This window comes from Tarenaya hassleriana, unplaced genomic scaffold (assembly GCF_000463585.1).
Source record: "Tarenaya hassleriana unplaced genomic scaffold, ASM46358v1 Cleome12, whole genome shotgun sequence".
Taxonomy (NCBI): Eukaryota; Viridiplantae; Streptophyta; class Magnoliopsida; order Brassicales; family Cleomaceae; genus Tarenaya; species Tarenaya hassleriana.
The window spans coordinates 2,231,102-2,256,249 of record NW_010962392.1 but is presented as its reverse complement, the minus strand read 5'-3'; the positions used below and the strand labels follow the sequence as shown (position 1 = coordinate 2,256,249).

General features: G+C 36.2%; 4 protein-coding genes and 2 long non-coding RNA genes across 6 annotated transcripts; 5 read left to right on the top strand and 1 right to left on the bottom strand.

Annotated features, from left to right (window-relative positions):
• Window positions 1-4,042: 4,042 nt before the first annotated feature.
• Window positions 4,043-8,129, top strand: LOC104806608 (vacuolar cation/proton exchanger 3-like). Its single transcript, XM_010531591.1, has 11 exons — window positions 4,043-4,371; window positions 4,960-5,027; window positions 5,533-5,561; window positions 5,728-5,924; window positions 6,414-6,638; window positions 6,748-6,879; window positions 6,963-7,079; window positions 7,169-7,222; window positions 7,436-7,552; window positions 7,645-7,735; window positions 7,836-8,129. The coding sequence occupies exons 1-11, from the start codon at window positions 4,102-4,104 to the stop codon at window positions 7,919-7,921; spliced, it is 1,386 nt and encodes a 461-aa protein (XP_010529893.1). The 5' UTR covers window positions 4,043-4,101; the 3' UTR covers window positions 7,922-8,129.
• Window positions 8,130-9,192: 1,063 nt separating this feature from the next.
• LOC104806607 lies at window positions 9,193-13,838 on the top strand. The gene is made up of 6 exons (XR_770635.2): window positions 9,193-9,489; window positions 9,735-9,791; window positions 10,006-10,089; window positions 10,327-10,395; window positions 10,500-11,422; window positions 11,647-13,838. It is a non-coding gene; the product is annotated as an uncharacterized LOC104806607 (long non-coding RNA).
• A 329-nt stretch (window positions 13,839-14,167) lies between these two features.
• Window positions 14,168-16,479, top strand: LOC104806605 (uncharacterized protein At4g19900-like). The gene has a single exon (XM_010531588.2). The coding sequence runs from the start codon at window positions 15,007-15,009 to the stop codon at window positions 16,345-16,347; it is 1,341 nt and encodes a 446-aa protein (XP_010529890.1). The 5' UTR covers window positions 14,168-15,006; the 3' UTR covers window positions 16,348-16,479.
• A 956-nt stretch (window positions 16,480-17,435) lies between these two features.
• Window positions 17,436-19,434, top strand: LOC104806606 (lactosylceramide 4-alpha-galactosyltransferase). Its single transcript, XM_010531589.1, has one exon. It carries the CDS (start codon window positions 17,659-17,661, stop codon window positions 18,919-18,921), a length of 1,263 nt encoding a protein of 420 aa, XP_010529891.1. The 5' UTR covers window positions 17,436-17,658; the 3' UTR covers window positions 18,922-19,434.
• A 1,411-nt stretch (window positions 19,435-20,845) lies between these two features.
• Window positions 20,846-22,636, top strand: LOC104807017 (uncharacterized protein At4g19900-like). The gene is made up of 2 exons (XM_010532126.1): window positions 20,846-20,987; window positions 21,340-22,636. Exons 1-2 carry the CDS (start codon window positions 20,846-20,848, stop codon window positions 22,416-22,418), a joined length of 1,221 nt encoding a protein of 406 aa, XP_010530428.1. The 3' UTR covers window positions 22,419-22,636.
• Window positions 22,637-22,696: 60 nt separating this feature from the next.
• Window positions 22,697-23,317, bottom strand: LOC104806604. The gene is made up of 2 exons (XR_770634.2): window positions 23,070-23,317; window positions 22,697-22,965 (listed from the first exon to the last, which is right to left on the bottom strand). It is a non-coding gene; the product is annotated as an uncharacterized LOC104806604 (long non-coding RNA).
• Window positions 23,318-25,148: the final 1,831 nt, after the last annotated feature.

Sequence of the window (25,148 nt, the reverse complement as noted above, 5' to 3'; positions counted from 1 at the left end):
TTCAAATTTACGGTTTATAATATTTAAAAAAAATACATTTATTTATTAACATTGTGCGCACTCTTCTGCCTACACGTGGCACATTTCCATATCACTCAAGAAATGTCACACGGTGTTCGGAGAACATAAAGGCTTTTGACTGGACGGAGTTTCCCAGTTTTTTGAAGATTAAAAAACCCAAAAATCATCGGTCAAACTTTTTTTATTTCATTTTTCTTAAAAATCGGATAAGTTATTTTTTTTTAGAAAAGTGATTTTAGAGATTTGTTAGTAGATTTTTTTTATTTTTATTAAAAAATAATTATATAAATTATTTTAAAGATAAAAAATTATATTTTAAAAATAAAGACAATATTCTTACCATTTTTAGCATAATTCATATTTGAAAAAAGTCATATGATTTTTATTATTAGTATTAATAAATATAATTTTTATTTTAATAATAAAAATTCTTTTGGTATTTTTTAAATATAAAATGTAAAACCAAAACCTAAATATTATTTTTACCGATCAAGTTTTCTAATAATTTTAAAAACTAAAAAAACCAAAAACCAAAAACCAAAAATCAAAAATCAAAAACCAAAAATTAAAGTAAAAAACCCAAAATAAAAATCATCCCGGTTCAAAACCAAAATATCTCACGTTTTGATCATGTTTTTTTCACCCAAAAAAACTTTTTAAAAGAAGAGTCAATCTATTAACAGATTTTAATTTTTAAGAAACTAGCATTTTCCAAAACTAACTGACATTGATATAAAAAATCTCATAAATTGGCATTTTTATTTATATTTTAAATGAAATCCTAAACTCCAATCCTTATAAATATATATCATGGTAAAAGTTAATTTAACTCTTTAACAAAAAATAAAAGTTAATTTAACCTGAAAGATAATACTTTTATTAAAACGATGTGTTATTTTTATTAGTTCTTTCTTTCTGACGAGAAAAAAAAAAGCGAGGATATATCTGAGAATGAAATAGACGACCATGCATCTTATCGAAGGCCCTGTACGTAGAGGCCCATTAATACTGTACCTCTAGATGATCTAGAGTCTTTCCTCGGCTTATTTTGTTTTTGGAATTTTCTTTCACTAGATTTATTTTTTGACGCATAAAATAGAAATAGACAATTAGCAAATAGCAACCGAACGAGACAATTGGTCAGTATCCGTACGAAATAGTAATGCACCCTTTGCACCTTGTAACAAATGCAATGACGTGAACATTTTTCTATACAACAATCTCAAATGGTAATACATATACAACAGAGTTCCTCAATTACGGCAAGGTAGTTTATATAAAAAAGATATTAAAAATATACTAATAGATATATAGTCTTAATATAAAAAATATTTTTTATATATGTATATCGCGAATTCGAACCTCCAATTGGAAAGGAGAATATATATTCTAATCGTGTGGTTTACCCTTGATTTCGAGATTAGTCTTATCTTCGTTCCAATAATCCGGTTATAAAAAAAATATGTGTGACCCATAAATATAGAAATAGTTTAACATCCCTATATATATATATATATATATATATATATATATATAAACATGCCAAAAAGAGACAGAGGCCTATGTCGTAGTAAGAATCCAACCATTAGTTTGACAAAAACAAAAACAAAAAATACATTCTCTCTGTTTTTTTCTTGAATATGATGTCCGAATAAAACCTCATAAGTCTCAATGAATCTTGGAAATTTCGAAAGAAGAAAAAAAGACGAAAGAAATGGATAGAGATTTTTCGAAGATAACAAACCGAACCATTTTTAATCTTACGAGTAAGGAAACTTCGCCGAAGCTGTGTTGTTTTATCAGTTTGTACTTACGGCAGTTCATGCCGTCAGTTATGTTTTGTTCTTGTCCATTTATGAATAATATTTAGAATATCATATTTTCTTTTTTGCAAAATAATAATCATTTTCTTATCCATTCTAGAATCTTAGATCTGTAGTTTGGACCTGTAATATGGTTTCGAGTATAAATATATTTTTTTGGTGTTTCAAAATTGTTGTTGTTAAAATAAAAAAATAAAAATGTGATGAGAATAAAATACAGACATTAAAATATAATTGGAAATAATAATGGATACAATATTATTATACCAAATATTGTGTATCTAATTTATTTCTATTATATCTATATTTTTTTAATTTTGTTTGTTAATTTTTTTACAAATACCTGAGCCAATTTAATTATAATACAATAACAAAAACAAAGATCGTAATAATAAAAATAATTTCGTTTTTTTTTTCATTATCTTATTTTATTTTGTAATTTATTTTTTCAATAGTTATAGGGTCGAGTTTTTTTTTTCTGGTTCTATAGAATAGAATAAAATATAAACATCATGTGTGTGTATTTATTAATAAATATATACGTGACGTGACCGTGAATAATTTAAAAACTTTGTTCAACTTGTGCAGTCTTACCAATAATCATTTAGATTAATCAATTGAATATGTTGAATTTAAATTTTGAAAACAAGGTTTCGCCAGCAATGTTAAATACGAGTAATGGAAATGAATGATGTGAAATTAATGTGTATAAATATATGGATGAGGATGAGTATATTATGTGTTTTCTGCTGATATCGACGACTATAATTGTATAATTTTTAGGTTTAAGCGCTATAATTATTCATAGCCACATAATCAAATATTGTTGTAGATATGGACCCGAATCCGTGGGAATGATTATAAAATCGAATAAATATCCTTTAGTTAGGAATATTTTCGAATGTCTTATTATCGGGTTTATGGGTTTATTTTCAATCTGGTTGGTATTTGATTATACTGAGGTTCATATCTTTCTTGACAAATTAACATTCCTCTTAATCCATACAATTTCGTTCTAATAGTTTAAATATTTTTATTAATCTATATAGAAAAGAATCATCGTTTGGAATCATATATGTTTCTTTTTCTAAGGATTTACGCGGGTGATTTCGTGGACTTGGAAAACGGTGAATAATTTGATTATATGTTTTCAACTGTTTTATGTTATATAATATCAATAAATTATGTGAATAAAATATAAACAAAGAAGGATGTTAGAAATGCCAAATTAATCATGAGCTGTTTGTATTATTATTACATGCCACGTATAAGATATGTTCATAATTCTCTATAAAGTCAAGCTAATCAGGATCATTAAAACAAATCTTGCCTTAATTAAGAAAATATGTTCATAAATTTTTACAGAATCCAAAAATAAGGGCCAATGAAAATCTTCTATTGACCAAGAAACAGACAGTGGGTGGTACGTAATGGAGATCTCGTGACCCAATAAGAAAAAGTAAAGCTTTCTTACAAGCATGTGATCAATTAAAATTAAAATATTTTTTTATTTAAATCAAATAAATTAAAATATATAATTAAGTTGTTACTAGTAAAATTATTATTTACGTAATGAACATAAAAACAACTCAAATAAATTTGAGAGTATTATTATGCATGTGCGGTTGATTTTTTTTTTTTTGAAACGACATATATTTGATAATTGAATTATACATTGCAGGTATGGATAATAGGGTAGCTTGCCACGTGTACTTTACAAGGTTTTGTGAATTTCCCCGAGCCCAACGGACACTCTCTTGTCTCTTTATCCATCCCCAACCCGAACCCGAACCAGTGCACAATATCTTCTCGTCTTAGAAAAATGCAAAGATTAATAAAGAGAGTTATTGGAAAGAGATCTTAAAGTGTCGGTCCAAATATTTCATCCCAAATTACTTTCGAACAAATATCATTAATCAGCATCACATATAGAATGATTGTTTTTGTTTATAAATAAAATACTGAAAGAAACGAGCTTCCTTTGATATTCAATATGCACGTGATTAGTGATTATAGAATCAGATTTTTTTAATAAATCATTTTGTATCCATTTTATTTTCTTACCCTCACATTTTGACCATGCATGCAGATTTACCAAAAAAAAAGTCTATGTATTAAAGTAAAAAGGAAACTTCCTGGAAATTGCGTGTGGACCCCACAAGATTCCATAAAAACCAATATATGTTTATCAACACCTGAACCACTGAGTGAAACCCAGGAAAAAGATTACTTTTGAAACTTGGATCCGACAGGGAAAATGGGGAGTGTGATTGCGGAGGAGAACGGAGGGGGGAGCATGATGATGAAGGGTTCGAGCAGAGAGCTTAGACATGGGAGAACGGCTCATAACATGTCTTCTTCTTCGCTGAGGAAGAAATCCGATCTCAGAATCATCCAGAAGGTTCCGTGCAAATGTCTTAAAGATTTCCTCGCCAATCTGCAGGAAGTCATCCTCGGAACTAAACTCTCTGTCCTGTTTCCCGCCATCCCTCTCGCCATTATCGCCACCTCCTTCGGCTTCTCCCGCGTAACTTCTCTCTCTCTCGCTCTCTCAATTAATCTTTCAATTTCTCACATCCATGCATGCATATATATACATACATGGGTGTGTGTGTATTGCAACAATGATGTTCAAAATAAAGATTTTGCAATTTTGAAAACTAATCGATGGGTTTGCATTAATATTGGATTTAATTTATACTGTTTTATTCATTTTTGTCGAGCGTTTTTTTCCTTTTTTCTGATGTGTATAGTATGGTATACACTATACACATGTCATGTCATGTCATGTCATGTTTGTATCTTCCATTCTATGTGTGTCATGGTTAAATGTCTCAAAATATTGCCACAGTTGGGAATTTTATGGAAAAAATCGTGTATTTTTTTTATTAAATAGATCAAACCTTTGGGGAAAATATTGTAATTTCAGCCCCAAAATGAAGAGCATTTGGCCGAAAAACGTTTTATTTTAATTTGAAAACTATGAAAATAAATCAATGTCATCATACAAAGTTTCAATTACTTTCATAGGGATAGTTAGGTTAGATTCTTTAACAATTAAATACCAGATTTATTTAATTAATTATGTATTTATTTATTTGTGATGCGAAAACAGCCATGGATATTTGTATTTAGCTTGCTGGGACTGACACCTCTGGCCGAGCGCGTCAGCTTTCTGACAGAGTAAGTCGTACGACCGGATCCATGAAATCAAATTTTAAATTTATTGTCACATCAAACATTTTAATTTGTTTATATATAAAATGCCACGTTAATTACGTACATCACCGATTAATCATATCAACCATACGCGTGTATATACATATATAACGCTATATCCATGCCACTTTGTCAGTGTAAGATTTGATGCCGGGGTACACGTCGTCAATGATCACGATAATATTTAAAATAATATATAGGCGATATCTATATTAGGGGATTTTGTTAATATAGTAAAATATTATACATTTTTAAAAAGTTTCGATAAAATAACTTCAATTTAGAATTCAGTTTAAAGGTATTTTTGAAATAAAAAATGTTGTTTTAAAGAATCTTTTCCTAATGCTGTTATTTTAATTGACAAAATTTATGATTTTTGGGTAATTTAGCTAATGACTCGCTACATTTCATATTGTAATAAATTTATCCCGAAATCCAATTCTAACTCTTCATTCATGGTTTCGTGCAGGCAAATTGCTTTCTACACCGGTCCCACATGTAAGAATTCCATACCATTATTCTCATACCTATTGTTTATTATATATATATATATATATATATATATATGCGTGCGTTACAGATGTAAAGTTTTATTTAATATACATGTATATATAAATAAAGTAAATTTGTTTTTTTAATAATGTGGGGATATGTAAAAACGCAGTGGGAGGTTTGCTGAACGCGACGTGTGGAAACGCGACGGAGCTGATAATAGCGGTGTTTGCGTTAGCGAATAGGAAGATCGATGTGGTGAAATACTCATTGCTCGGTTCCATTCTCTCCAACCTCTTGCTCGTTCTCGGCACTTCCCTCTTATGCGGCGGCATTGCCAACCTCCGTAGAGAGCAACGGTTCGACCGGGTATGTATGTTCCGGTTTACCACAACTGCTTTGACCGGGTATAGCTTAGCCTTTGGCTAGATAGTCTGCTTTTCGGTTATGGTGGATCATGAATACCAACCTGGTTTGTCCATTGACCAATTCGGTTATAGTTGAACCGGGTACACTCACGATACCAAAATATTTTGGTTTTTGGCTTCATCTATCATGCTAAAACTTTTAGAATCGATATGGATTTCGGCGAATCGAGACATCAGAACACAAAACCGGCCGGATCATCAATTGATCGGTTTTGTGTAATATTGAACCGGATTCTAAACCGGTTAGGCTCCACGATAATACGATGATATGATTTCTTTTTATTTTGGCTTCGTCTGTCAGGCTGGACTGTTTAGAATCGATACAAAACCAGGTCATCAATTGATCGGTTTTGTGTAGGTCTGAACCGGTTTCTATACCGGTTAGGCACATTGATACAATACGTTGATATGATTTCTCTCTGTACATCAGAGACAATCAGATGTGAACACCTTGTTGCTGCTGATGGGGCTGCTCTGTCACTTGCTGCCATTGTTGTTCACATACGTCGGAGGAGGAGACTCTTCTTCTTCCTCTACGATTTCCGACGCCACTCTCAGTCTCTCCCGGGCAAGCAGTATCGTCATGTTGATCGCTTACGTCATTTACATCGTCTTCCAGCTCTGGACTCATCGTCAGTTGTTCGAGTCCCAAGAGGTACCTATACTTACGTATAAAGTAAATTACGTATATGATAATCTTCTGGAATATTCTCTATATCTCTCTGTTGGTTACGAAATGATTTGTTAAATTTCCTGACGGGCAGGACGATGAGTACGATGATGATGTTACCGATGATGAAACTCCCGTGATCGGATTCTGGAGCGGATTCGCTTGGTTGGCCGGGATGACTGTTGTCATAGCTTTGCTATCAGAGTATGTCGTGGCCACGATCGAGGTAACTACGAGCCCCGTATATGAAATATTGTCGTATATATACACGAAAACATCATTCGGACTAATGCGATTTATCTTTGTCAGGATGCTTCGGACTCTTGGGGATTATCAGTCAGTTTCATAAGCATAATATTGCTTCCCATTGTCGGAAACGCGGCCGAGCACGCGGGAGCCATCATTTTTGCCTTCAAGAACAAACTCGTATGTTTTCCGAGTTCCTTCATTCTTAGTTCTAGAATCTTCTAGATCAAAACCCGGGTTCTGAACCCTCTGTCAATGAAATATTACAGGACATATCTCTTGGCGTCGCGTTAGGTTCCTCGACTCAAATCTCCTTGTTCGTGGTAAGCTCCCTAAATCTCCTTGGTCGGTTTGTTTAAAGGGTTCAGGGTTTGACGATTAAATCTCGAAAATGATAATCTTACAAAAATCCGAGGATGTCGGTTTGTGTTAGGGTTTAGATGAAATCTCGAAAATGATGATCTTAAAAACCGAAGTCGATGTTGGCTTGTTATTGGGTTTCGAATTTAGGGTTTAACGATTAGGGTTTCTGTCAGGTCCCATTGTGCATTGTGGTGGCGTGGATTCTTGGAATCGACATGGATCTCAACTTCAACATCCTGGAGACAGGTTCTCTTGCCTTGGCGATTATTGTCACAGCTTTCACCTTACAGGTTACATTTTTTATTTTTTACATTATATTTCAATCTCACTCATTTAATTTATAATCACTGGATTTTAATTTTTATGTTTCTTGGTACGTCAGGACGGAACTTCTCATTACATGAAGGGGCTTGTACTCTTGCTCTGCTATCTCATCATCGCCGCCTGCTTCTTCGTCGACAGAATCCCTCTACGTAAGTTTGATTTCCATAGTTTTCTCTAATATTTGATGAAAAAACATGCTTTTTTTGTACGGTCTTGGGTCTGTAAGTATTGACATGTCCTGTTTCTCAGAACAACCGAAGGCGAGCGGCTTGGGACTTCAACCGTTGACCATCGTCGGCAGCGGGGGAGAAGTCTTCTCAACTTCTTCTGTCTGAAAATCCCAACGGATTCAGTGAGGACCTGATGATGAAGGCAAGGCTCATCTCCCTCTGCCTTTGGAGGGCCCTTCTGATCTCTCTCTCTCTAGAGTTTTGTTCTGTCTCTTTGTTTTTGCTTTTCTTTTCTTTTTTTAATATGTGCCAAATTTATTTTTGATTGCAACCTTAATAAGATCATATCAATGGTTCTTTTGTTTTTCGTTTTTGTTTGCGCATCTCTCTTTGGTGGTTAATGCAAACTCAAAAGAATACACTGAGTTCTAAAAAAATATGTATTATTTAGTATATAATGAAATGATAATGTCAATATGTCTCTTTTATTTGTAATGTTATTGACAAAAAAAAAATTTGAATTTAGTTATCGAAATTTCAACAATAACAACTGATTAGATCTAGCTCAAAATAACGGGTTTTAATAGTAAAAAATATTATACACAAAAAAATTTATAATTTAAACATCAGTATAAAATCCGCCAGGGAAACAGCATTTTTCTTTTATGTAATTAAGAACACAAAATAATTAGAAAAAGATATAATACACCTTTGATTCATTGTCCTACGTAAGATAGAAATATTTTGACATTCGAATTTAAAAATGATCTAACGAAAAATTGGATTAAAATGACAACTCCAATATCTAAATTTTATATATATATATATATATATATATATATATATATGTATGCTTATACATAGACATATATATATAATCGACTTGACGGCCTCAATTTACACTGGTAAAGGCCCAAAATCGTAAAAAGCCTTCTCTTTCAACTATAATGGGCTGATAAAAAGAACCATTTGTGGGCCCATAAAGCCCATTCTACTGTTCACGAGCTGTAAACAACACCAATTCCGATTCTCGCGCCGTCGGGGGACCAAATACACAAAGGTTTGTTTTTTTTTTTTGGATGAAATTTGTGGTATACTACAGGATCCTCGATCCACACTAAGGGAGAGTTACAGTGAGAAATTGGGGAAAAATCGATTTTAGTAATTTAATTTAATTCAATTTTAGTAAAACAGTATAAGATTGAATATATATATATATATATATATATATATATATGTTTAAAAACAAAAGAAATATATTTTTTTGTGAAAAAATAAACAAAATATTCCATTATCATATAAACATCAAACTCCAGCTTTGTTCTCCCCTTCAATTCTCCTTTGTTTTGTTGAAACTAACAACCTCTTTGACTTTATCTTTTTCTCTGTAACCATGGATGAAGAGAAAGCGATACTCAAACTTCAGTCCCTTGAATCCACCAGTTTCGTCCCCCTTCCAAGCCCCTCGCCGGCGAAAACTGGTGTTGTACGGTTGCGCCGCTGTGGCCGGCACAATTCCGGCGGAAATGGCGGTTTCGCGTCTCGCTGGAGCAGAAGTGCGAGCAGAGGGAATTCGCTCCGACGCCGGTTCAACCCCTGAGGCATCCGCTCGCGATTCTCGCTCTCGTCCCCAAGGACGCCGCCATCTTCGCCGCCGGAGCCATCGCCGGAGCCGCCCGCGAAGACTGTCATGACTCATCGCTCCACTCGACCGCATCAAGATTCTCATGCAGGTTTTGGCTCTTTCAGTATCATTCGATATTTATTCTTCTGACTCCAGTTTTTTGAAGGAGCAAAGATTAACATCTTAGATAGGGATTTACGTTTCATATTTGGAATTCAAAATTCCATCCCAAGGATTCATACATAGAGGATTACAAATATTGTTAAATTTATTCATTGTCTTCTGTTTTTTCTTTTAAAAAATTTCAGAAATATAAGTTATAGGTTGTCTTTTTTGCCTTGGATTGATCTGCAGTCTCATGGGGTACGAGTTGGATATCAGAGCGGGACGAAGGCAATTGGTTTTATAGAGGTTAATTTGCGTATCAACAATGTTCATACTTTTTCCTGTTTCACTCTTTATCTATAGTGTTCATACTTTTGTTTGCCTTATGCTATTTGGTCGAAGGACCGGAATTGACAATGTTCAAGATTATACACACAAGATCTATCCTTTGCTCCGTCCTTGGCATTATGCCTCTAATGTTAAAACTGTTTTAGCTGACGCTTTTATGTTTTGAATTTAGAAATTATTCAAAGGGAAAAACGGCGAGCTCTGAGTAATCGGAAGACTTGCAGCAGGTTCTTGTGCTGGCATGACATCTACTTTCGTAAGTAATTGTGGCACAATAGATTTTCTAAGTTGCCGCTACTATTTTGCTCTCCTCAAGTTTAGTGAACCCTGGCCAACATTTTTTCTATATCTATTTCCAAACTAAATCATAACTCAATTTGAAACCTAGCGCTCATGTTTTTGTTTGTCCAATTCAGGACTAATATTTTCTTGAATTCCGAGCATATAGGTATGTTGATTTATCAAGCTGCTTTTGAACTTGATGTCTATGCAGATAACGTATCCATTAGATGTCTTGAGATTAAGGTTGGCAGTTGAACCTGGGTACTGAACCATGACTCAGGTAAAGAATTGAATTCGTACTCAAAAGTAGAGCCATGCCCTTGTTTGCTTATGCAGATGTGATGTCATGCATATTATGGATTGATGGTATGTGTCTGCATGCAGGTTGCTTTGAATATGCTCCGTGAAGAAGGAATTGCATCCTTCTATCATGGCCTCGGACCATCTCTTGTGGGGATAGCTCCGTACATCGCTGTCAACTTCTGCATTTTCGATCTGTGAGCCCGCTTTTGTATTCTCTCCCGTGTTTTTTGATGCACCCGAAAAAGAGAGGAGAGAAACTAGAGCGGGAACTGACGTCTGATGAAAAAACAGAGTGAAGAAGTATTTACCAGAGAAATACAGAGAAAAGGCACAGTCATCGAGCTCGAGGTTGAAAAGGAAAAGGCACCATCAAAATCTCCCTAGAGGCAGAAGGAGTTAGTCGTGAGCATTCATCAAGCGCTCTTGTTTTGTTTTGTGTATGTGTGTTTTAGGAAAAGTTTTGGTAGAAGTGAGCTGTTGCTGTGTTGGATTAGATGCAAACCAAATGGGTAGAAATTTTGTTAGCCTAAATCCCTTTCCACAAACCTAAAGGCTTCTGAAACCGTGAACCGTACAAATTCACCCGTCATTTCCACACACACGCTCAGTCTCCTTTTTTCCATATCTTCATTCAACTTCCATTTCCTATACAATGCTGTGTTACTGTGTGTCTTACGAACACGCACGCAACGCAACGAATCACATTTGCCCAAGCAAGAAACACTAAACCTCCATTATCAAATATAAGCTTACCCCTGACCTTCGTCGTAATTACGGCGATGCCATTAGGTTTGGTTAAAGGCTTAAAGCTCCCTGTCTTTCCAAGCCCCCGGCCGCTCTCCATCTCGGTTTCTCTTCTGCTTTTTTTTTTTTTTTGTTTTAAATCTCACTGTCGATTCTCATCTATCATACGCTTTCTGGTCTCAACCTCTTAAGTCTCCGCCGCCGCCTACTCTCTCTCTCGATCTCTCTCAGCCTCCCCCGTCTCTCTCTCGCGATCTCAGGTTCGATTTCGATCCCTCTTATCTCCTCTCACTTATTTGGTTAAAGTTTCTCTCGCCTCCTCCATCATTCTCGTTCGATTTCGATTTTCCTGTCGAACCGTATGTCTCTCTAAAAAATATATATGTACACTCCTAGTTATTATTTTTATTTCGTGAAAGCTGTTTATCGGAATCTAGTTTTTGAGTTTTGACTTGATGGGTTTGTTTTGGGCTTTCTGATTCAGGGTCGAAAAGGATCAGTTTCTCCGCCCCTTTGACCTAATGTTTGTAAAAGTAGCCTGAGTTCTGACTCTGTCTTTGGAAGGAAGCTAAGATGACGCCAATGGTCCGGAGAATGGCTGCTTTCGCATTTGCTTCTGCCTCAGGTTTAGTTCAGATTCATCCCCTGGGGAGAGGTACTCTGAACAATTTCTCACATTGTTCCTCTGTTTTAAGTTGTCCGAGATCGGCTTTTTCCGGTATTAGATATTGCAGTGTATCTTACCGAGACAGATTGAGATGTGGGTTTCATGATTGCCATGCCGAGGATGCCATTGATTTGTTCGATCAGATGGTGGAGTCTCGTCCCTTACCGTCCATCGTTGATTTCACTAAACTATTGAGTGCGGTCATGAAAATGAAACGGTATGATGTTGTGATTTCCCTCTGCGAGAGAATGGAATTGCTTGGGGTTTCACATAATATCTATTCGTACAATGTTATGATCAACTGTTGCCGCTCTCATCAAGTGGTTTAGGGCTTATCTGTTGTGGGAAAAATATTGACACTCGGTTACGAACCTGATGTAGTCACCTACACTACCATAGCTCATGGGTTCTGTATCCAGGGCAAGATTTCCGTGGTGTTTAGCTTGGTTGACCAAATGGTGAAAGAATGATACAAACCTAATGTTGTAACATTTAACACTTTGGTCAACGGATTTTGCTTTGAGAGTAGAGTTTATGAAACATTGAGTTTACTTGACCAAGTGCTAAAGATGGATTGTCGACCCCATAGAGTTTCATTCGGCATTGTTATAAATGGGGTCTGCAAGGCGGGGATTTTGCGTTGGCCATGAATCTGCTCATGAAGATGGAGGAAATGCGTACTGAGATCGATGTCATAATTTCTAATACAATTATTGATTTTCTTTGCAAAGCTGGACACATGGATGATGCACTGAACCTTTTCGAAGTGATGGGTAATGTCGGCATTGTACCAAATGTTGTTACATACACCTCTTTGGTTAACGACCTTTCCAGATTTGGTAGATGAGACGATGTTGCCCGATTGTTGAGTGAGATGGTGAAAAAGGAAAATCACCCGTGGTGTTGTCACGTTCAATGGATTAATCGATGCACTCCTTAAAAAGGAAAGGTTTCTGGAGGCTAAAGATTGTACGAGGAGATGATCCGAAGAGGTTTAGTTCCAGATACTATTATTTATACTTCATTGATCAATGGTTTTTGCCTGCAGAACCGTCGTGCCAGGGCAGAACAAATGTTCAATTATATGACCACCAAGGGATGTTTTCCTAATACCGTGACTTTTGATTCTATGATAAATGGTTACTGCAAGGCTAATAGGTTCGATAAGGGTATGAATCGCTTTTATGAGATATCTCGAAGAGGATTGGATGTCGATTCATTTACTTACAACATCCTCATCCAAGGGTTTTATTGAGTAGGCAACCTTGATGCTGGCCAAAAGTTTTTCCGGGAGATGCATTATAAGGGTCATCATCATAATCTTATAACTTACAACATTTTGCTTGATGGTCTTTGTAAGAACGGAAAAACGGACAAGGCACTTGGTCTATATAATAAGCTGCAAAAGAGTGGGATTGACCTCCATATATCTTTCCATAATGTCATGATGCATGGTTTGTGCAAGGTTGAGAGAGTTGACGAGGCATTTGTATTATTTGATAGGCTTCTTAAGAAAGGGGTGAAACCGAATGTTATCACGTATAATATAATGATCTCCGGACTTTGCGGAAAAGGTTCACTCTATGAAGTCGAAAAGGTAATTGGGAAGATGAAAGAAGATGGTTGTTTTCCTGAAGGTGGTACATGTAACGCATTGATCAGGGGTCGTCTCAGAAGTGGCTCTCCATCGATGGTTATCGAGCTGATACAAGAAATGCAGAACAATGGGTTTTCTATGCATGCATCGTCCTCAACTACGATAACATATATGGTATCTGAAGGCAGGTTGCAAAAGGGGTTTTTGGATCTCCTCTCTTAAGTTTGTAAGTACTAAAAAATTACATGGATGTTTGTTTGAGTGTGTATATATAATCGAGATCTCCTTTGATGCCATCTGTTTAACGTGTTTGAGTGTCATGACTACATTACATTTATTCCGACTTTGATACTTGTAATGTTTTTTTCCTGAACATATTAGGTTCTGGTGAATGAGAAGATTTATGGGATGATGTAAGTGTCCTTGCTAATTTAGAGAGAGAGGAGAGTTTAGCATTGTGGCCTTAGATGATGATACTTGTCTTGTCTTGGGATTTAATCCTTTCCTGAGACGGAAAAGACGACTGCATAAAATTAAATTAATATGATTTGTACAAGCCCATTTGGATTTTAATTAACTGTTACACAAATAAATTCAATTGAATAATATGTATATATATATGATTTTGATGCTAGCAGTTCTGGGTTTTTTTTTTTGAATAGCCTACAAAACGGAAAGAAACGAGATTATTCCGACCAGCCTAAGTCTCGTCCCACTCTAATAATTGCCTAATGATCATCCAAGGATCGACGACTTTGAGTGTAATTATAGTGTAATAATCATAACAGCCCCAATGATAAAATTAAAAAAAAAATCAAGAGAGGAGAATGAAGAAATCATGCACTTATACACAATTAAACGTCGGTCATACCCTAGTTTCCATTTCTGATTGTTTTTCAACCAAAAAACAATACACATTTGACATTAGACCCCAATAATTTTATCTGTTTGGTTACTGGAGATACATTATCCCGACAGTACAGCTAAAACAAGATACGGTGTTATATAATATATTCCTAAGAATATGAGCGGTGGTTCCCACATCCTTCAAGCATATAATATATTCCTATAACATGCAATGGACCAACCTCCCAACAAAATGTTTTAAAATGTAAATGATCGCTGTAACTTACAAGTTGTAGCAAAGCTAAATGCACACGTTCTGATCAGTGGATCAGCAATTAGATACGTGTGATTTCATCCATAACACAAGCCTTGAAATCAAGAAAGGTGACTTAGCAAATCATAATTTTTTTTTAAAAAAACAGTTGAGGAGATTGTAATGTCTTTTACTTAGTCGTAAGCCATGTTTGCATGAAACCAAACACATTTAAAATATTCATTTCATTGACCAATAACCACCCAAATAATGCTATTTCTAAGCTGGAAAAAAAAAACACGAACACGAAAACGAATACCAAGCAGAGGGTAAGACATTATAATGGTCAAGTTCACCCTTATATTATATACCAGATGGCATTATATACAACTTTCCTTAATATGCGAGTCCACCGTTTATATGATTATAGTATAAATCCTTATACGAACGCTGCATATATATATATATATATATATGCAATATGCGAGTCGTAACTAAAAGGTTTTGGATTCTTTCCAACGTAAAGCCAAGGAAGATGCCGAGGAAGAGTTTAACTTTAACTCACCAGTTTTCCACCACCTCTTACGGTGTCGTCACCATCCTCGTCTTTTCCGCTATATTGTATCTCGTCTACTCGGATTTCCGTTCAGACATTTCCTCCTTCAGCGGACCATACTCGGGACCCGTCAAGATCCTTCCCGACATATCCCCAAAGTCGGGAACCAATGCCAATTCAAGCATCGGCCCCATGGCCAATTCATACTCACTGCAAAAAACACGAGGAAAGGAAGAGAACGAGGATGAAGACGAGGAAGTGGATCCATTGATACCTCCACTTAATGCGAGCAAGGAAGAGAGGATTATATGGTTCAGGGAAAAGTTACCAGAGCTCGAAATACTCAACTCGACAAGCAAGAGTCGGAGATTCCACGGACGAGTACTAGATTTTTTCAAAAACAACTGCTCGGCTCAGTTCTTCATGGTATGGCTTTCCCCGGCCAAGACTTTCGGGCCTAGAGATTTCTTAGCCATCGACACTCTCTTCAGCACCAATCCAGATGCTTGCTTAGTGATCCTATCCCACACTTTGGATTCCCCGAAAGGATACAACATCCTTAAGCCATTTCTTGATCGAGATTTCCAAGTTCTTGCAGTAACCCCGGATGTTCCGTTTCTTGTCCAAAACACTCCGGCAGAGTCGTGGCTGAAGAGGTTAAAGAGCGGGACCATGGACCCTGGTTCTATCCCCTTGTTCATGAATCTCTCCGATCTGACAAGGCTTGCAGTGCTGTACAAATATGGAGGAATCTATCTAGACACCGATATCGTATTCTTGAACGATCTGACGGGCCTGAGAAATGCGATTGGGGCACAGAGTGTGCATAGAGTAACGGGAAGATGGACAAGGCTAAACAATGCGGTGATGATCTTTGATATCTACCATCCACTTCTGTTTGAATTCTTGAAAGAGTACGCCACGAATTTCGACGGCAATAGATGGGGATATAACAGCCCTTACCTGGTTTCGAGAGTCATCGAGAGATTAGGAAACAAACCCGAATACAATCTCACAATCTTTCCACCTGATGCCTTTTATTCGGTGAATTGGATTAAGATCCCGAGGCTTTTCAAAAATCCTGCAAGCACAGACGAAGTAGGATGGGTGGAGAAGACGGTGAATAACATGAGCAGCCATAGTTACATGATACATCTCTGGAACAAAGTGACACGGCAAATGGAGATAGAGGAAGGAAGCGTCATGCACAGACTAATATCAACTCACTGTACAATCTGCCAAAACATTACAAATTCCCATGTATAATGAAAAGTATAATATTCATGGTGAGAGACAGGACAAGACAAATGTAATGTTCGTGAAGTATATGTTATTTTTACCTCCATTTGTTTTTCTCTTCGTTTACGTGCCATGTTTAGTAATATTTTCGTCAGCATAATTCAGTTTACCTTTTTCAGTTGAAATGATTTTGGAATCTGCTTATTGCTTCAAACTCTCCACCTGGTGAGAACTAAATTTCTTCTTAAGGTCTCAATAACTTCTTGCCCTTAAAAGGTTCACAGCCCAAACTCGAGATCACTCAACCACAGAGATGATCGTGTGAGAGCTCATCAGTCAAGATCATCATGTTAATAACACCACCAAACTAAAACAAGAAATCACAAACAACAGGAACATATGAATCTCGAAAGCAAGCTTTTAGAAACAGCATCCTGATTAATTGAAAGTTAATCAGGTAGTGGCTCCCAACCAAGTCTCCTTAAAGAAATGAAACATCAAAAAATTCCCAAACAAGCTGATAGTATACTATAATTAGGCGAAACCTAATTAAAAAGGGTTCATAAAGTGGTTAAATCCTAAGTGCTTGACACTACCGGATAAGAAATACATGCACCATCCAAAAGTACACCATATGTTGCATGTTTCATACAGCTTAATTCAACTCTAAGAAATCATACCGGCTTTGTCTTTCCTATTAAAATTGTGACCGCACGCGTTATAGATCCCCATGTGTCTTTCCTATTAAGATAATACTAAGAGTTAGTGGTAAGCACATCTTAAGTTTTTGTCATACGCTCCATGATATGACAACCAAACTCGCATATAACAATTGACCTACCCTCAAAACGAAAGAGTCAACGAATATATAATGTAATTTGCTATAAGTTGGGCTGTAATAAGTTAAAACACAAAGAACGACAAAATATCTTAAAGATAACTTACAAATTGGAGGAGAATCCACCGAGAACTGATCAGCAAATAATTTGCCTCTAAGCCCGATGTAGTGAGTGCTTCCAGAACACAAGCTAGCAAATGAAGAAGGAGAATCAGCAGAAGCTTAACCAGAATCTTTAATTCTTCCCTGATAACATGTACCATGAACTGTCCTATTAAAAAAAAACGCATTTAAAATATATGGTTCTTAGACCAAATCAAAATAAACTAACAAAATATTGCTCTTCTAGGATGGAAAATAAAAATGAATTAGTGGATAGAAATTTTCTTAGCCTAGTTCACGTCCAATATATCAGATGCATTGGCTTCGGGTCCAATGTAAATTCCCTTCCTTGATTTTCCCCCTGTTTCCTTTCTACAACCCTAAAGGTTTTTGAAACCATGAACCAAGATGATGAGAAGAGTCCCTGGAAAGTACCTGATTGCAGCCAGCCCAAGCATACAAATTCGCCCATCTTTTCTACACTCATATTCTTGGCAGTAATGTTGCTCATTGTTGCAGGCAATATCTTCTCCAACATATCTCTAGAGTCGAGCACCTTCAATGTCGAAGCAAGCTCCGAGGTGATACCGACGAAGAACATCAACTCCAACATTATGATAGCATCCAAAAAGAGCAAGAGGAATGATAATCACTGGGAAATGCCAAACCCCTTGACTCCACCGAAGAATACAACAAGCAAAGACAGAATTGCATGGCTCTGTATGCACCTGCCAGAGTTTGAGGTTTTCAGGTCAACCAATCTCTCCAAGCAGTTTAATGGCAGGGTCCTGAAATTTTTCAATGAAACATGTGAAGTTAGATTCTTCATGACATGGATAGCACCAGCACAGGTTTTCGGCAGAAGAGAATTCCGAGCCGTGGAAAGTGTTTTCAAAGCTCATCCTAATGGATGCTTAATGATTGTTTCAGGATCCATGGATTCTCCGCAAGGAGATAGCATCCTCAAACCGCTACTTGATCGCGGTTTCAGAGTTCTGGCAGCCACACCAGACTTCCAGCTGTTGCTTGAGAACACCCCCGCCAAAGCTTGGTTTGATGAAATCAGAAGCTGCAAAAGAGATCCCGGAAGGATACCATTATCCCAAAATCTATCAAATCTTGCGAGGCTCGTGATTATATACAAGTATGGAGGGGTTTACATAGACACGGATTTCATTGTTATGCGAAGCTTTAAAGGGTTGAAGAACTCAATTGGGGCACAGACAGTGGATGAACAGTCAAAAAACTGGATCAGGTTGAATAATGCAGTCCTGATCTTCGAGAAGAATCACCCACTTGTCTACGGATTCATTGAGGAATTTGCTTCAACTTTTGATGGTAACAGATGGGGCCACAATGGCCCTTACTTGGTAAGCAGAGTAGCTAAGAGAGTAGAAGGAGAAATTGGAAAGAACTTCACAGTCTTGTCACCAACAGCATTCTACCCATTTAATTGGATAGAAATCCAAAGCCTGTTTAGGAAGCCAAAGAGCTCAAATGAAACAAGATTATCCGAAGCCGAGCTGCTCAAACTGAACAAAGAAAGTTATGGGATGCATCTTTGGAACAAGAAAGCCAGAAATCTTCCAATCGAAAAGGGTAGTGTCATAGACAGAATAATCTCAGAAAACTGTGTTATTTGCGGAGAGACTCCGAGATGAAGAAAAGCAAAATGGCTTCAAATGACAACTGAAAGTGACTGTTTCCAGGTTTCACATTTCTCCCCTCTTGTATTTCCATTTCCACTATTTGTTGTTTCTCGTGTAGACAAGAGCAAAAGGAATTTGTGTCCTGAACTAGAATGCTAATAGAACTAGAACCCTGGACACCTCTTCCACCATGTGTCCTGAGAAAAAGGACTTTTGCTTGGCTTTTCTATTTTGTCTTTAATGTTTAAGTTCAAATGCCCTTCCACCCAAGTTGGAAGTCGAAGGAAAACCTATTGGACAATAATCTTTGATTTGGTAGAAAAGGTTTTGTCAGTTACTCGGTTTAAATGGAAGTCTTTCATTTGAATAAATGGAAGTTCCGTTGCAAGTTCATCATAAGAAAAAAGCTCAAGGAAGAAATCAAATAGGAGTCAGAAATCATGTCCACCATCAAATGGACATATGGGTTCTGAATGAAAGAAAAAAGCTTCCGGGACAATCGAGTGTTTTAATTCGTGACAGAAAGAAGTAATGTTACTTATATTTTGAATTCAGGGTCTTTACATTGATGATAAGTTTAAAAACTACGTTGACGTAAGAAAACGATATTGTAAAAAACTTAATAAAAAATCGTATATAATAATGAAATACCAGAAAATATATGAAGAGACATAAATAATCATGACAGACTAAATAGAAAGCTAAACTTTGGACTATCCTACATGAAAAATCAGCAGCTAGGAATTGTATGGTTGCCACAAGTGTCATTCGAAAAATGCTATGAAAGCCATTGAATATGACATATTTTAAAAAATAATATTTAACAAAAACGTAAAGTAAAAAAGAGACACCAAATAAACAGAAAATAGCAACTTACGTATTTAACAGAAAAAAGAAATGGAAAAGAATATTTAAAAGGGAAAATTATACGAAAATTAAAAATGTAAAGTATAAAGAAATTAACAAACGAACAAAATAACAACTTGCATAGTTAAACAAAAAAAAAATACAAATGGAAAGGAAGATTTAATAAAAAAAAAAGAGGGCTCGAGAAGATTTAAAAGGGAAAAATCAAAATTGGAAATCTAAAAGAAGGAACCTTTCCATGTGCATAAGTTCCTATAAATGATTTGAGAGTATTGCCAATCCAACACCCTTAATCACATGTTCACTTCAAATGTTGTTTTTTCCAAAAACTTCGACTTTTGATCTTTTTTCCATATTATATTTTTTCAAATAAACATTTTGTAATAGAAAATAAGATAAAGTAGCAATGCAACTGCAGAATTTATGGTTGTACGGTAAAAATACATGCGTGGATGTTTAAATATGTATTTTTAGTAATATACCATTTTAAATGTCCTTTCAAAAATCAAGAAATAGTATTAACAAAATAAAGGAAAGGAAATTATTTTATCGAGTAGAAAAGGAAATTCGAGAGAAAAAAAAAGGAAAGGAAATAATCAAATCGCTAGAAAAGTTAAAGTTTGAAAAAAAAAATCATAAAAATAAACACCCATTCCCTCTCGTCACGTTATTCTCCAAACTTATCACAATAACAAGATAAGATGCAAGTTTAATTAACCGACAGATAGAATTTCATATGGTGGAATTACTAATTTTTTCCATTAGCAAGTAAAATCTCAAACCAGGGAGCAACATGACATGGCATCTGATGATTGGTCAAAGAATGCAGTCCTTGCTATACATTCCTTGTTAACTACGGCACTTCAGACTTCAAACATAACTCAATTTCGAGGTGTCCTGAATCTAAACGACTTGTTCTTAAGGGTTAAAACCCTAGCACCTAACACTATACTCGTTCCTGATGCGACTGCGGCTTGGTTTGGGTCATAGGTTTCCATATTTCGTTAGGGTTTGGACAAGAACCTAGTTTCTCTCTCTGTGTGTGCTCATGTTTATAGACACACGAGACATGCATGGAACTACGAAGAGTGTCTCGATGATGTGCAACGTAAAGCCAAAGAAGAATCTGAAGAAGAAATTTACTCACAGGGCATACAGATTCATCACCATCCTCGTCTTTTCTGCTATATTGTATCTCATCTTTGTGGATTGTCGGTCAGACACTTGCTCAATCAGCATCACAATTTTGAATTCAAGGTCGCGTTTGGTAAGCCCGAAAGACGAATGCATCAATCCTCACAGGCCCAAATATTTTCCACATCAGACCCAACAATCCTTCGACCAGGCCCATTTAGGCCCAATAAAAGTTTTGGTCGAATACATTATTATAATACTCATGGCTAATAACGGGCTTCACCCTCTATTTTTGTATGATTAGTTTCTCATTATAATTTTGGACTTCTGCCGATATAATTATTCGAATTTAATCCAACTACTCGGAAAAAAAACTAAATAAAATCACAAAAGTGCAAATATAATATAAAAGACTTGTTGGCGGTTCAGTTGTCAACTGTCTGGAAAAGAGACAAGGAGACGATGAGGAACTCGATCCATTGGTACCTCCTCCAAAGGCAAACAAGGAAGAGAGAATTGAATGGTTCAGGAAACAGTTACCGAAGCTCGAAATACTGAATTCAACTAGCAAGAGCCAGAGATTCCACCCAAGAGTGTTGGAATTGTTCAACAACAATTGCACAACTCAGTTCTTCATGGTGTGGCTTTCACCGGCCAAATCTTTTGGACCTAGAGAGCTATTGGCCGTCGATACTCTCTTCAGTACCAATCCAGATGCATGCCTTGTGATTATGTCCAACACTTTGGATTCCCCCAGAGGATACAACATCCTAAAGCCATTGCTTGATCAAGGCTTCCACATTCTTGCTGCAACACCAGATATACCCTTTCTCGTCCAGAACACCCCTGCCGAATCATGGCTGAAAAGGTTGAAGAGCGGCGATATGGATCCTGGCTCTATCCCCTTGTATATGAATCTATCTGACCTGACAAGGCTTGCAGTTCTGTACAAGTACGGAGGAATCTACTTGGACACGGATATCATATTTCTGAACGACCTGAGGGGACTGAGAAATGCAATCGGGGCACAGAGTGTGGACAGAGGAACCGGGAGATGGACAAGGCTAAACAATGCGGTGATGATCTTTGATATCTACCACCCGGTTATGTTTGAATTCTTGCACGAGTATGCCACGACTTTTGACGGGAATATATGGGGCTATAACAGCCCTTACCTGGTTTCAAGAGTCATCCAGAGATTAGGAAACAAACCCAGATACAATCTCACAATCTTGCCACCAAATGCCTTTTATCCAGTTAATTGGATCAAGATTCCTGGGCTTTTCAAGAAACCTGCAACCATAGCCGAAGCAAAACAGGTAGAGAAGACGGTGCGTGACATTAGCAGCGGGAGTTACATGATCCATCTATGGAACAAGGTAACGAGGAAGACGAAGATAGAGGAAGGAAGCGGCATGCAAATTCTAATATCAACGCACTGCACAAGCTGCCTAAACATTACAAATTCTCATGAGCAACCCCCCACGAAACAAAATCCTTCCTCGTGAGTAGATTTCATTCTATATGATTTTTCTTTGGTCAGGAATTTATAGAAATACTATTTGCCAGTATGATTCGGTATCTGCTTTGAGGAATTGAGGTTGCAAGAATCATGTTTGGACTTCATCCATGTCTTTTCACCCTGATGAACAAAGTGCACTCCAAACTCAGAAATCTCTTCACCACAGAGATCACTATGTGAAAGCTCACGTGGTTAGATCATTTCCTGAAACACATTACCCAGACACCGTTTCAGAAAGTTCAAACAACGCTTGAACAAAACAAGAAATCACGAAACAAAGCATGGAATAAACAGAAAACAAGAGAGATCCATTAGAAACAAGATGAACTATAGATGTTTAACAACACATAATCGCAGAATCATAGCCTCTTCTCGGATTACAGCGATGAACTACGATTCTAATTAGAGAAGAGAGAGTCATCGACTTCAATTTTGATTTTCTCGCCGTCGTCGAACTTATCCTTCCCCGGCCGCGAAGGAGGCACCAGCAATTTCGGTGGTTCTCTCCCCTTCTTCTTGTTACGAGGCCTTGCCTGCCGAAATCGAATAAAAAACAAATTTAAACCAAATTCGAACAGAAGAACACGAAATGCTAACAACGAATTCGATACCAAATTACCAATCAGACGAAACTCACGCTCACAATCCCGAACGAGTGACTGAAACGATTCTTCTTCGCAGTTTTCCTGTCTCCTCTATTACAATACACTGAAACCGCGCAAACCTGCCATTACCAAAACCAATACCGAGAGAGAGAGAGAGAGTACCGAGTGGAAAGCATGAGACAGAAACTCCTAGGTATTCGGAGCAAGAAGATGATTAACGCAATGAAAAGAAAGAGAGATGAAGCGACGGAGGCACGCCGAGGATTGTGTAGCTGAAAGTCGAAAGACATTATCAGCTGTGCTGAAGGTCGCGTTTGGTAAGCCCGAAAGACGAATGCATCAATCCTCACAGGCCCAAATATTTTCCACATCAGACCCAACAATCCTTCGACCAGGCCCATTTAGGCCCAATAAAAGTTTTGGTCGAATACATTATTATAATACTCATGGCTAATAACGGGCTTCACCCTCTATTTTTGTATGATTAGTTTCTCATTATAATTTTGGACTTCTGCCGATATAATTATTCGAATTTAATCCAACTACTCGGAAAAAAAACTAAATAAAATCACAAAAGTGCAAATATAATATAAAAGACTTGTTGAGAATTATAAAAAGTTTCTGAAAAATATACTACTTAATATTGCATTATATATACATATGTATATACAGGGGCGGACGCAAGACAACAGGAACGGGGGCACGTGTCCCCAGTGATTTCATAAAAATATATTAAGTTTTTTTATAAAATTTTAAATATATTTGCTAAATGCCCCCATATAGAATATTAAAATTAGATTGTACCCCCTTCTAAATATTTTTCTATATCCGCCCATGTGTATAATATACGTATACCAATTAGTGATGCGTATATATCAGGAAAAGGGGAGCATGTGACGCAATCGAATCTCGCAAATGATAATCATGCATCTGAAAATCTTGCAAGATCTTGCTGGTTTCTTGAGCATTAACACATACTTTTTTTTCTTTAAAAAAATAATGACATAAATTTGAATTTACAGATATCATATAGAGAGAGAGAGAGAAAGAGAGAGTAAAATGTCCAAAAAAATCGAATCCGTTTGAAAGCTTATGGAAAAAATGGTCTAACAATGCATACAACATCATTGTTTTTTTTTAATAATAAAAATACATGTGAACCGAAACGACCATATGATAAGATTCATGTACAAACATGAACATGATCGCATTTATGTGAGGAGTGAATGATGGCACGTGACAGTGAGAAGAACCCACGTGCAACCCATGTGGAAGAATGACTGGGTCCACGGCCCATTACACCCAGCCAACATGCCACAAGCCTTTGCGACCAAGCCACCATTTAATTCTAATAATATATACATATATATGGTAAACTTCTACTGAAATTATAAAATTAAAAAAAAAACAATTCAGAATCAACTATATAAAAACGATGAGATATACGTATGTGTATATATATATATATATATAGCAATTTACATCATAATCACTGTATACAGTTCTTTTTAATTAAGTTTCCATTTTCTTCATTTAATGTATTCAAATGTTCTAAAAAAACATTCAGACTGATACCACTGAATTCCGAACATTCGAAAAAAAAAATTGAATGTAACGTTGAGAGATATTTGCATTTTCCTTAGTTAACTAAAAGCGGTGAGAAATCATATAAAAACTGTAAATGCAATGACAGAAATGAATATTATTGTTTTTTTCACCATAGCTCAGTAAAGAACTTGGACCGACTTACTCTTGTTTCCAACAAATTTGGCGCTACAACATAGATATATAGATTGATAACATTTGAATATTTGATCACCATGTTTTACCACCGTTTTGTCAATACCAATAAATTTGTCTTAGATTCTTATATTAATGCGCAAAATGTTCAAATTAAAACCAAATTTATTTATTTTTTGTATTGATAATGTTATGATCATTTTTTTTCCTCTAAATTCGTTGTCAATTTTAACCGTATACGTATTTAAAACGCAAACAAAAAGAGATTAATGCAATTTAACCTAGTGTTCCATTAAAATACCAAATTTAGAAATCACAACAAGACATCATCAACACATTATATTATCAACTATCTTAATCACTAGGGAAAG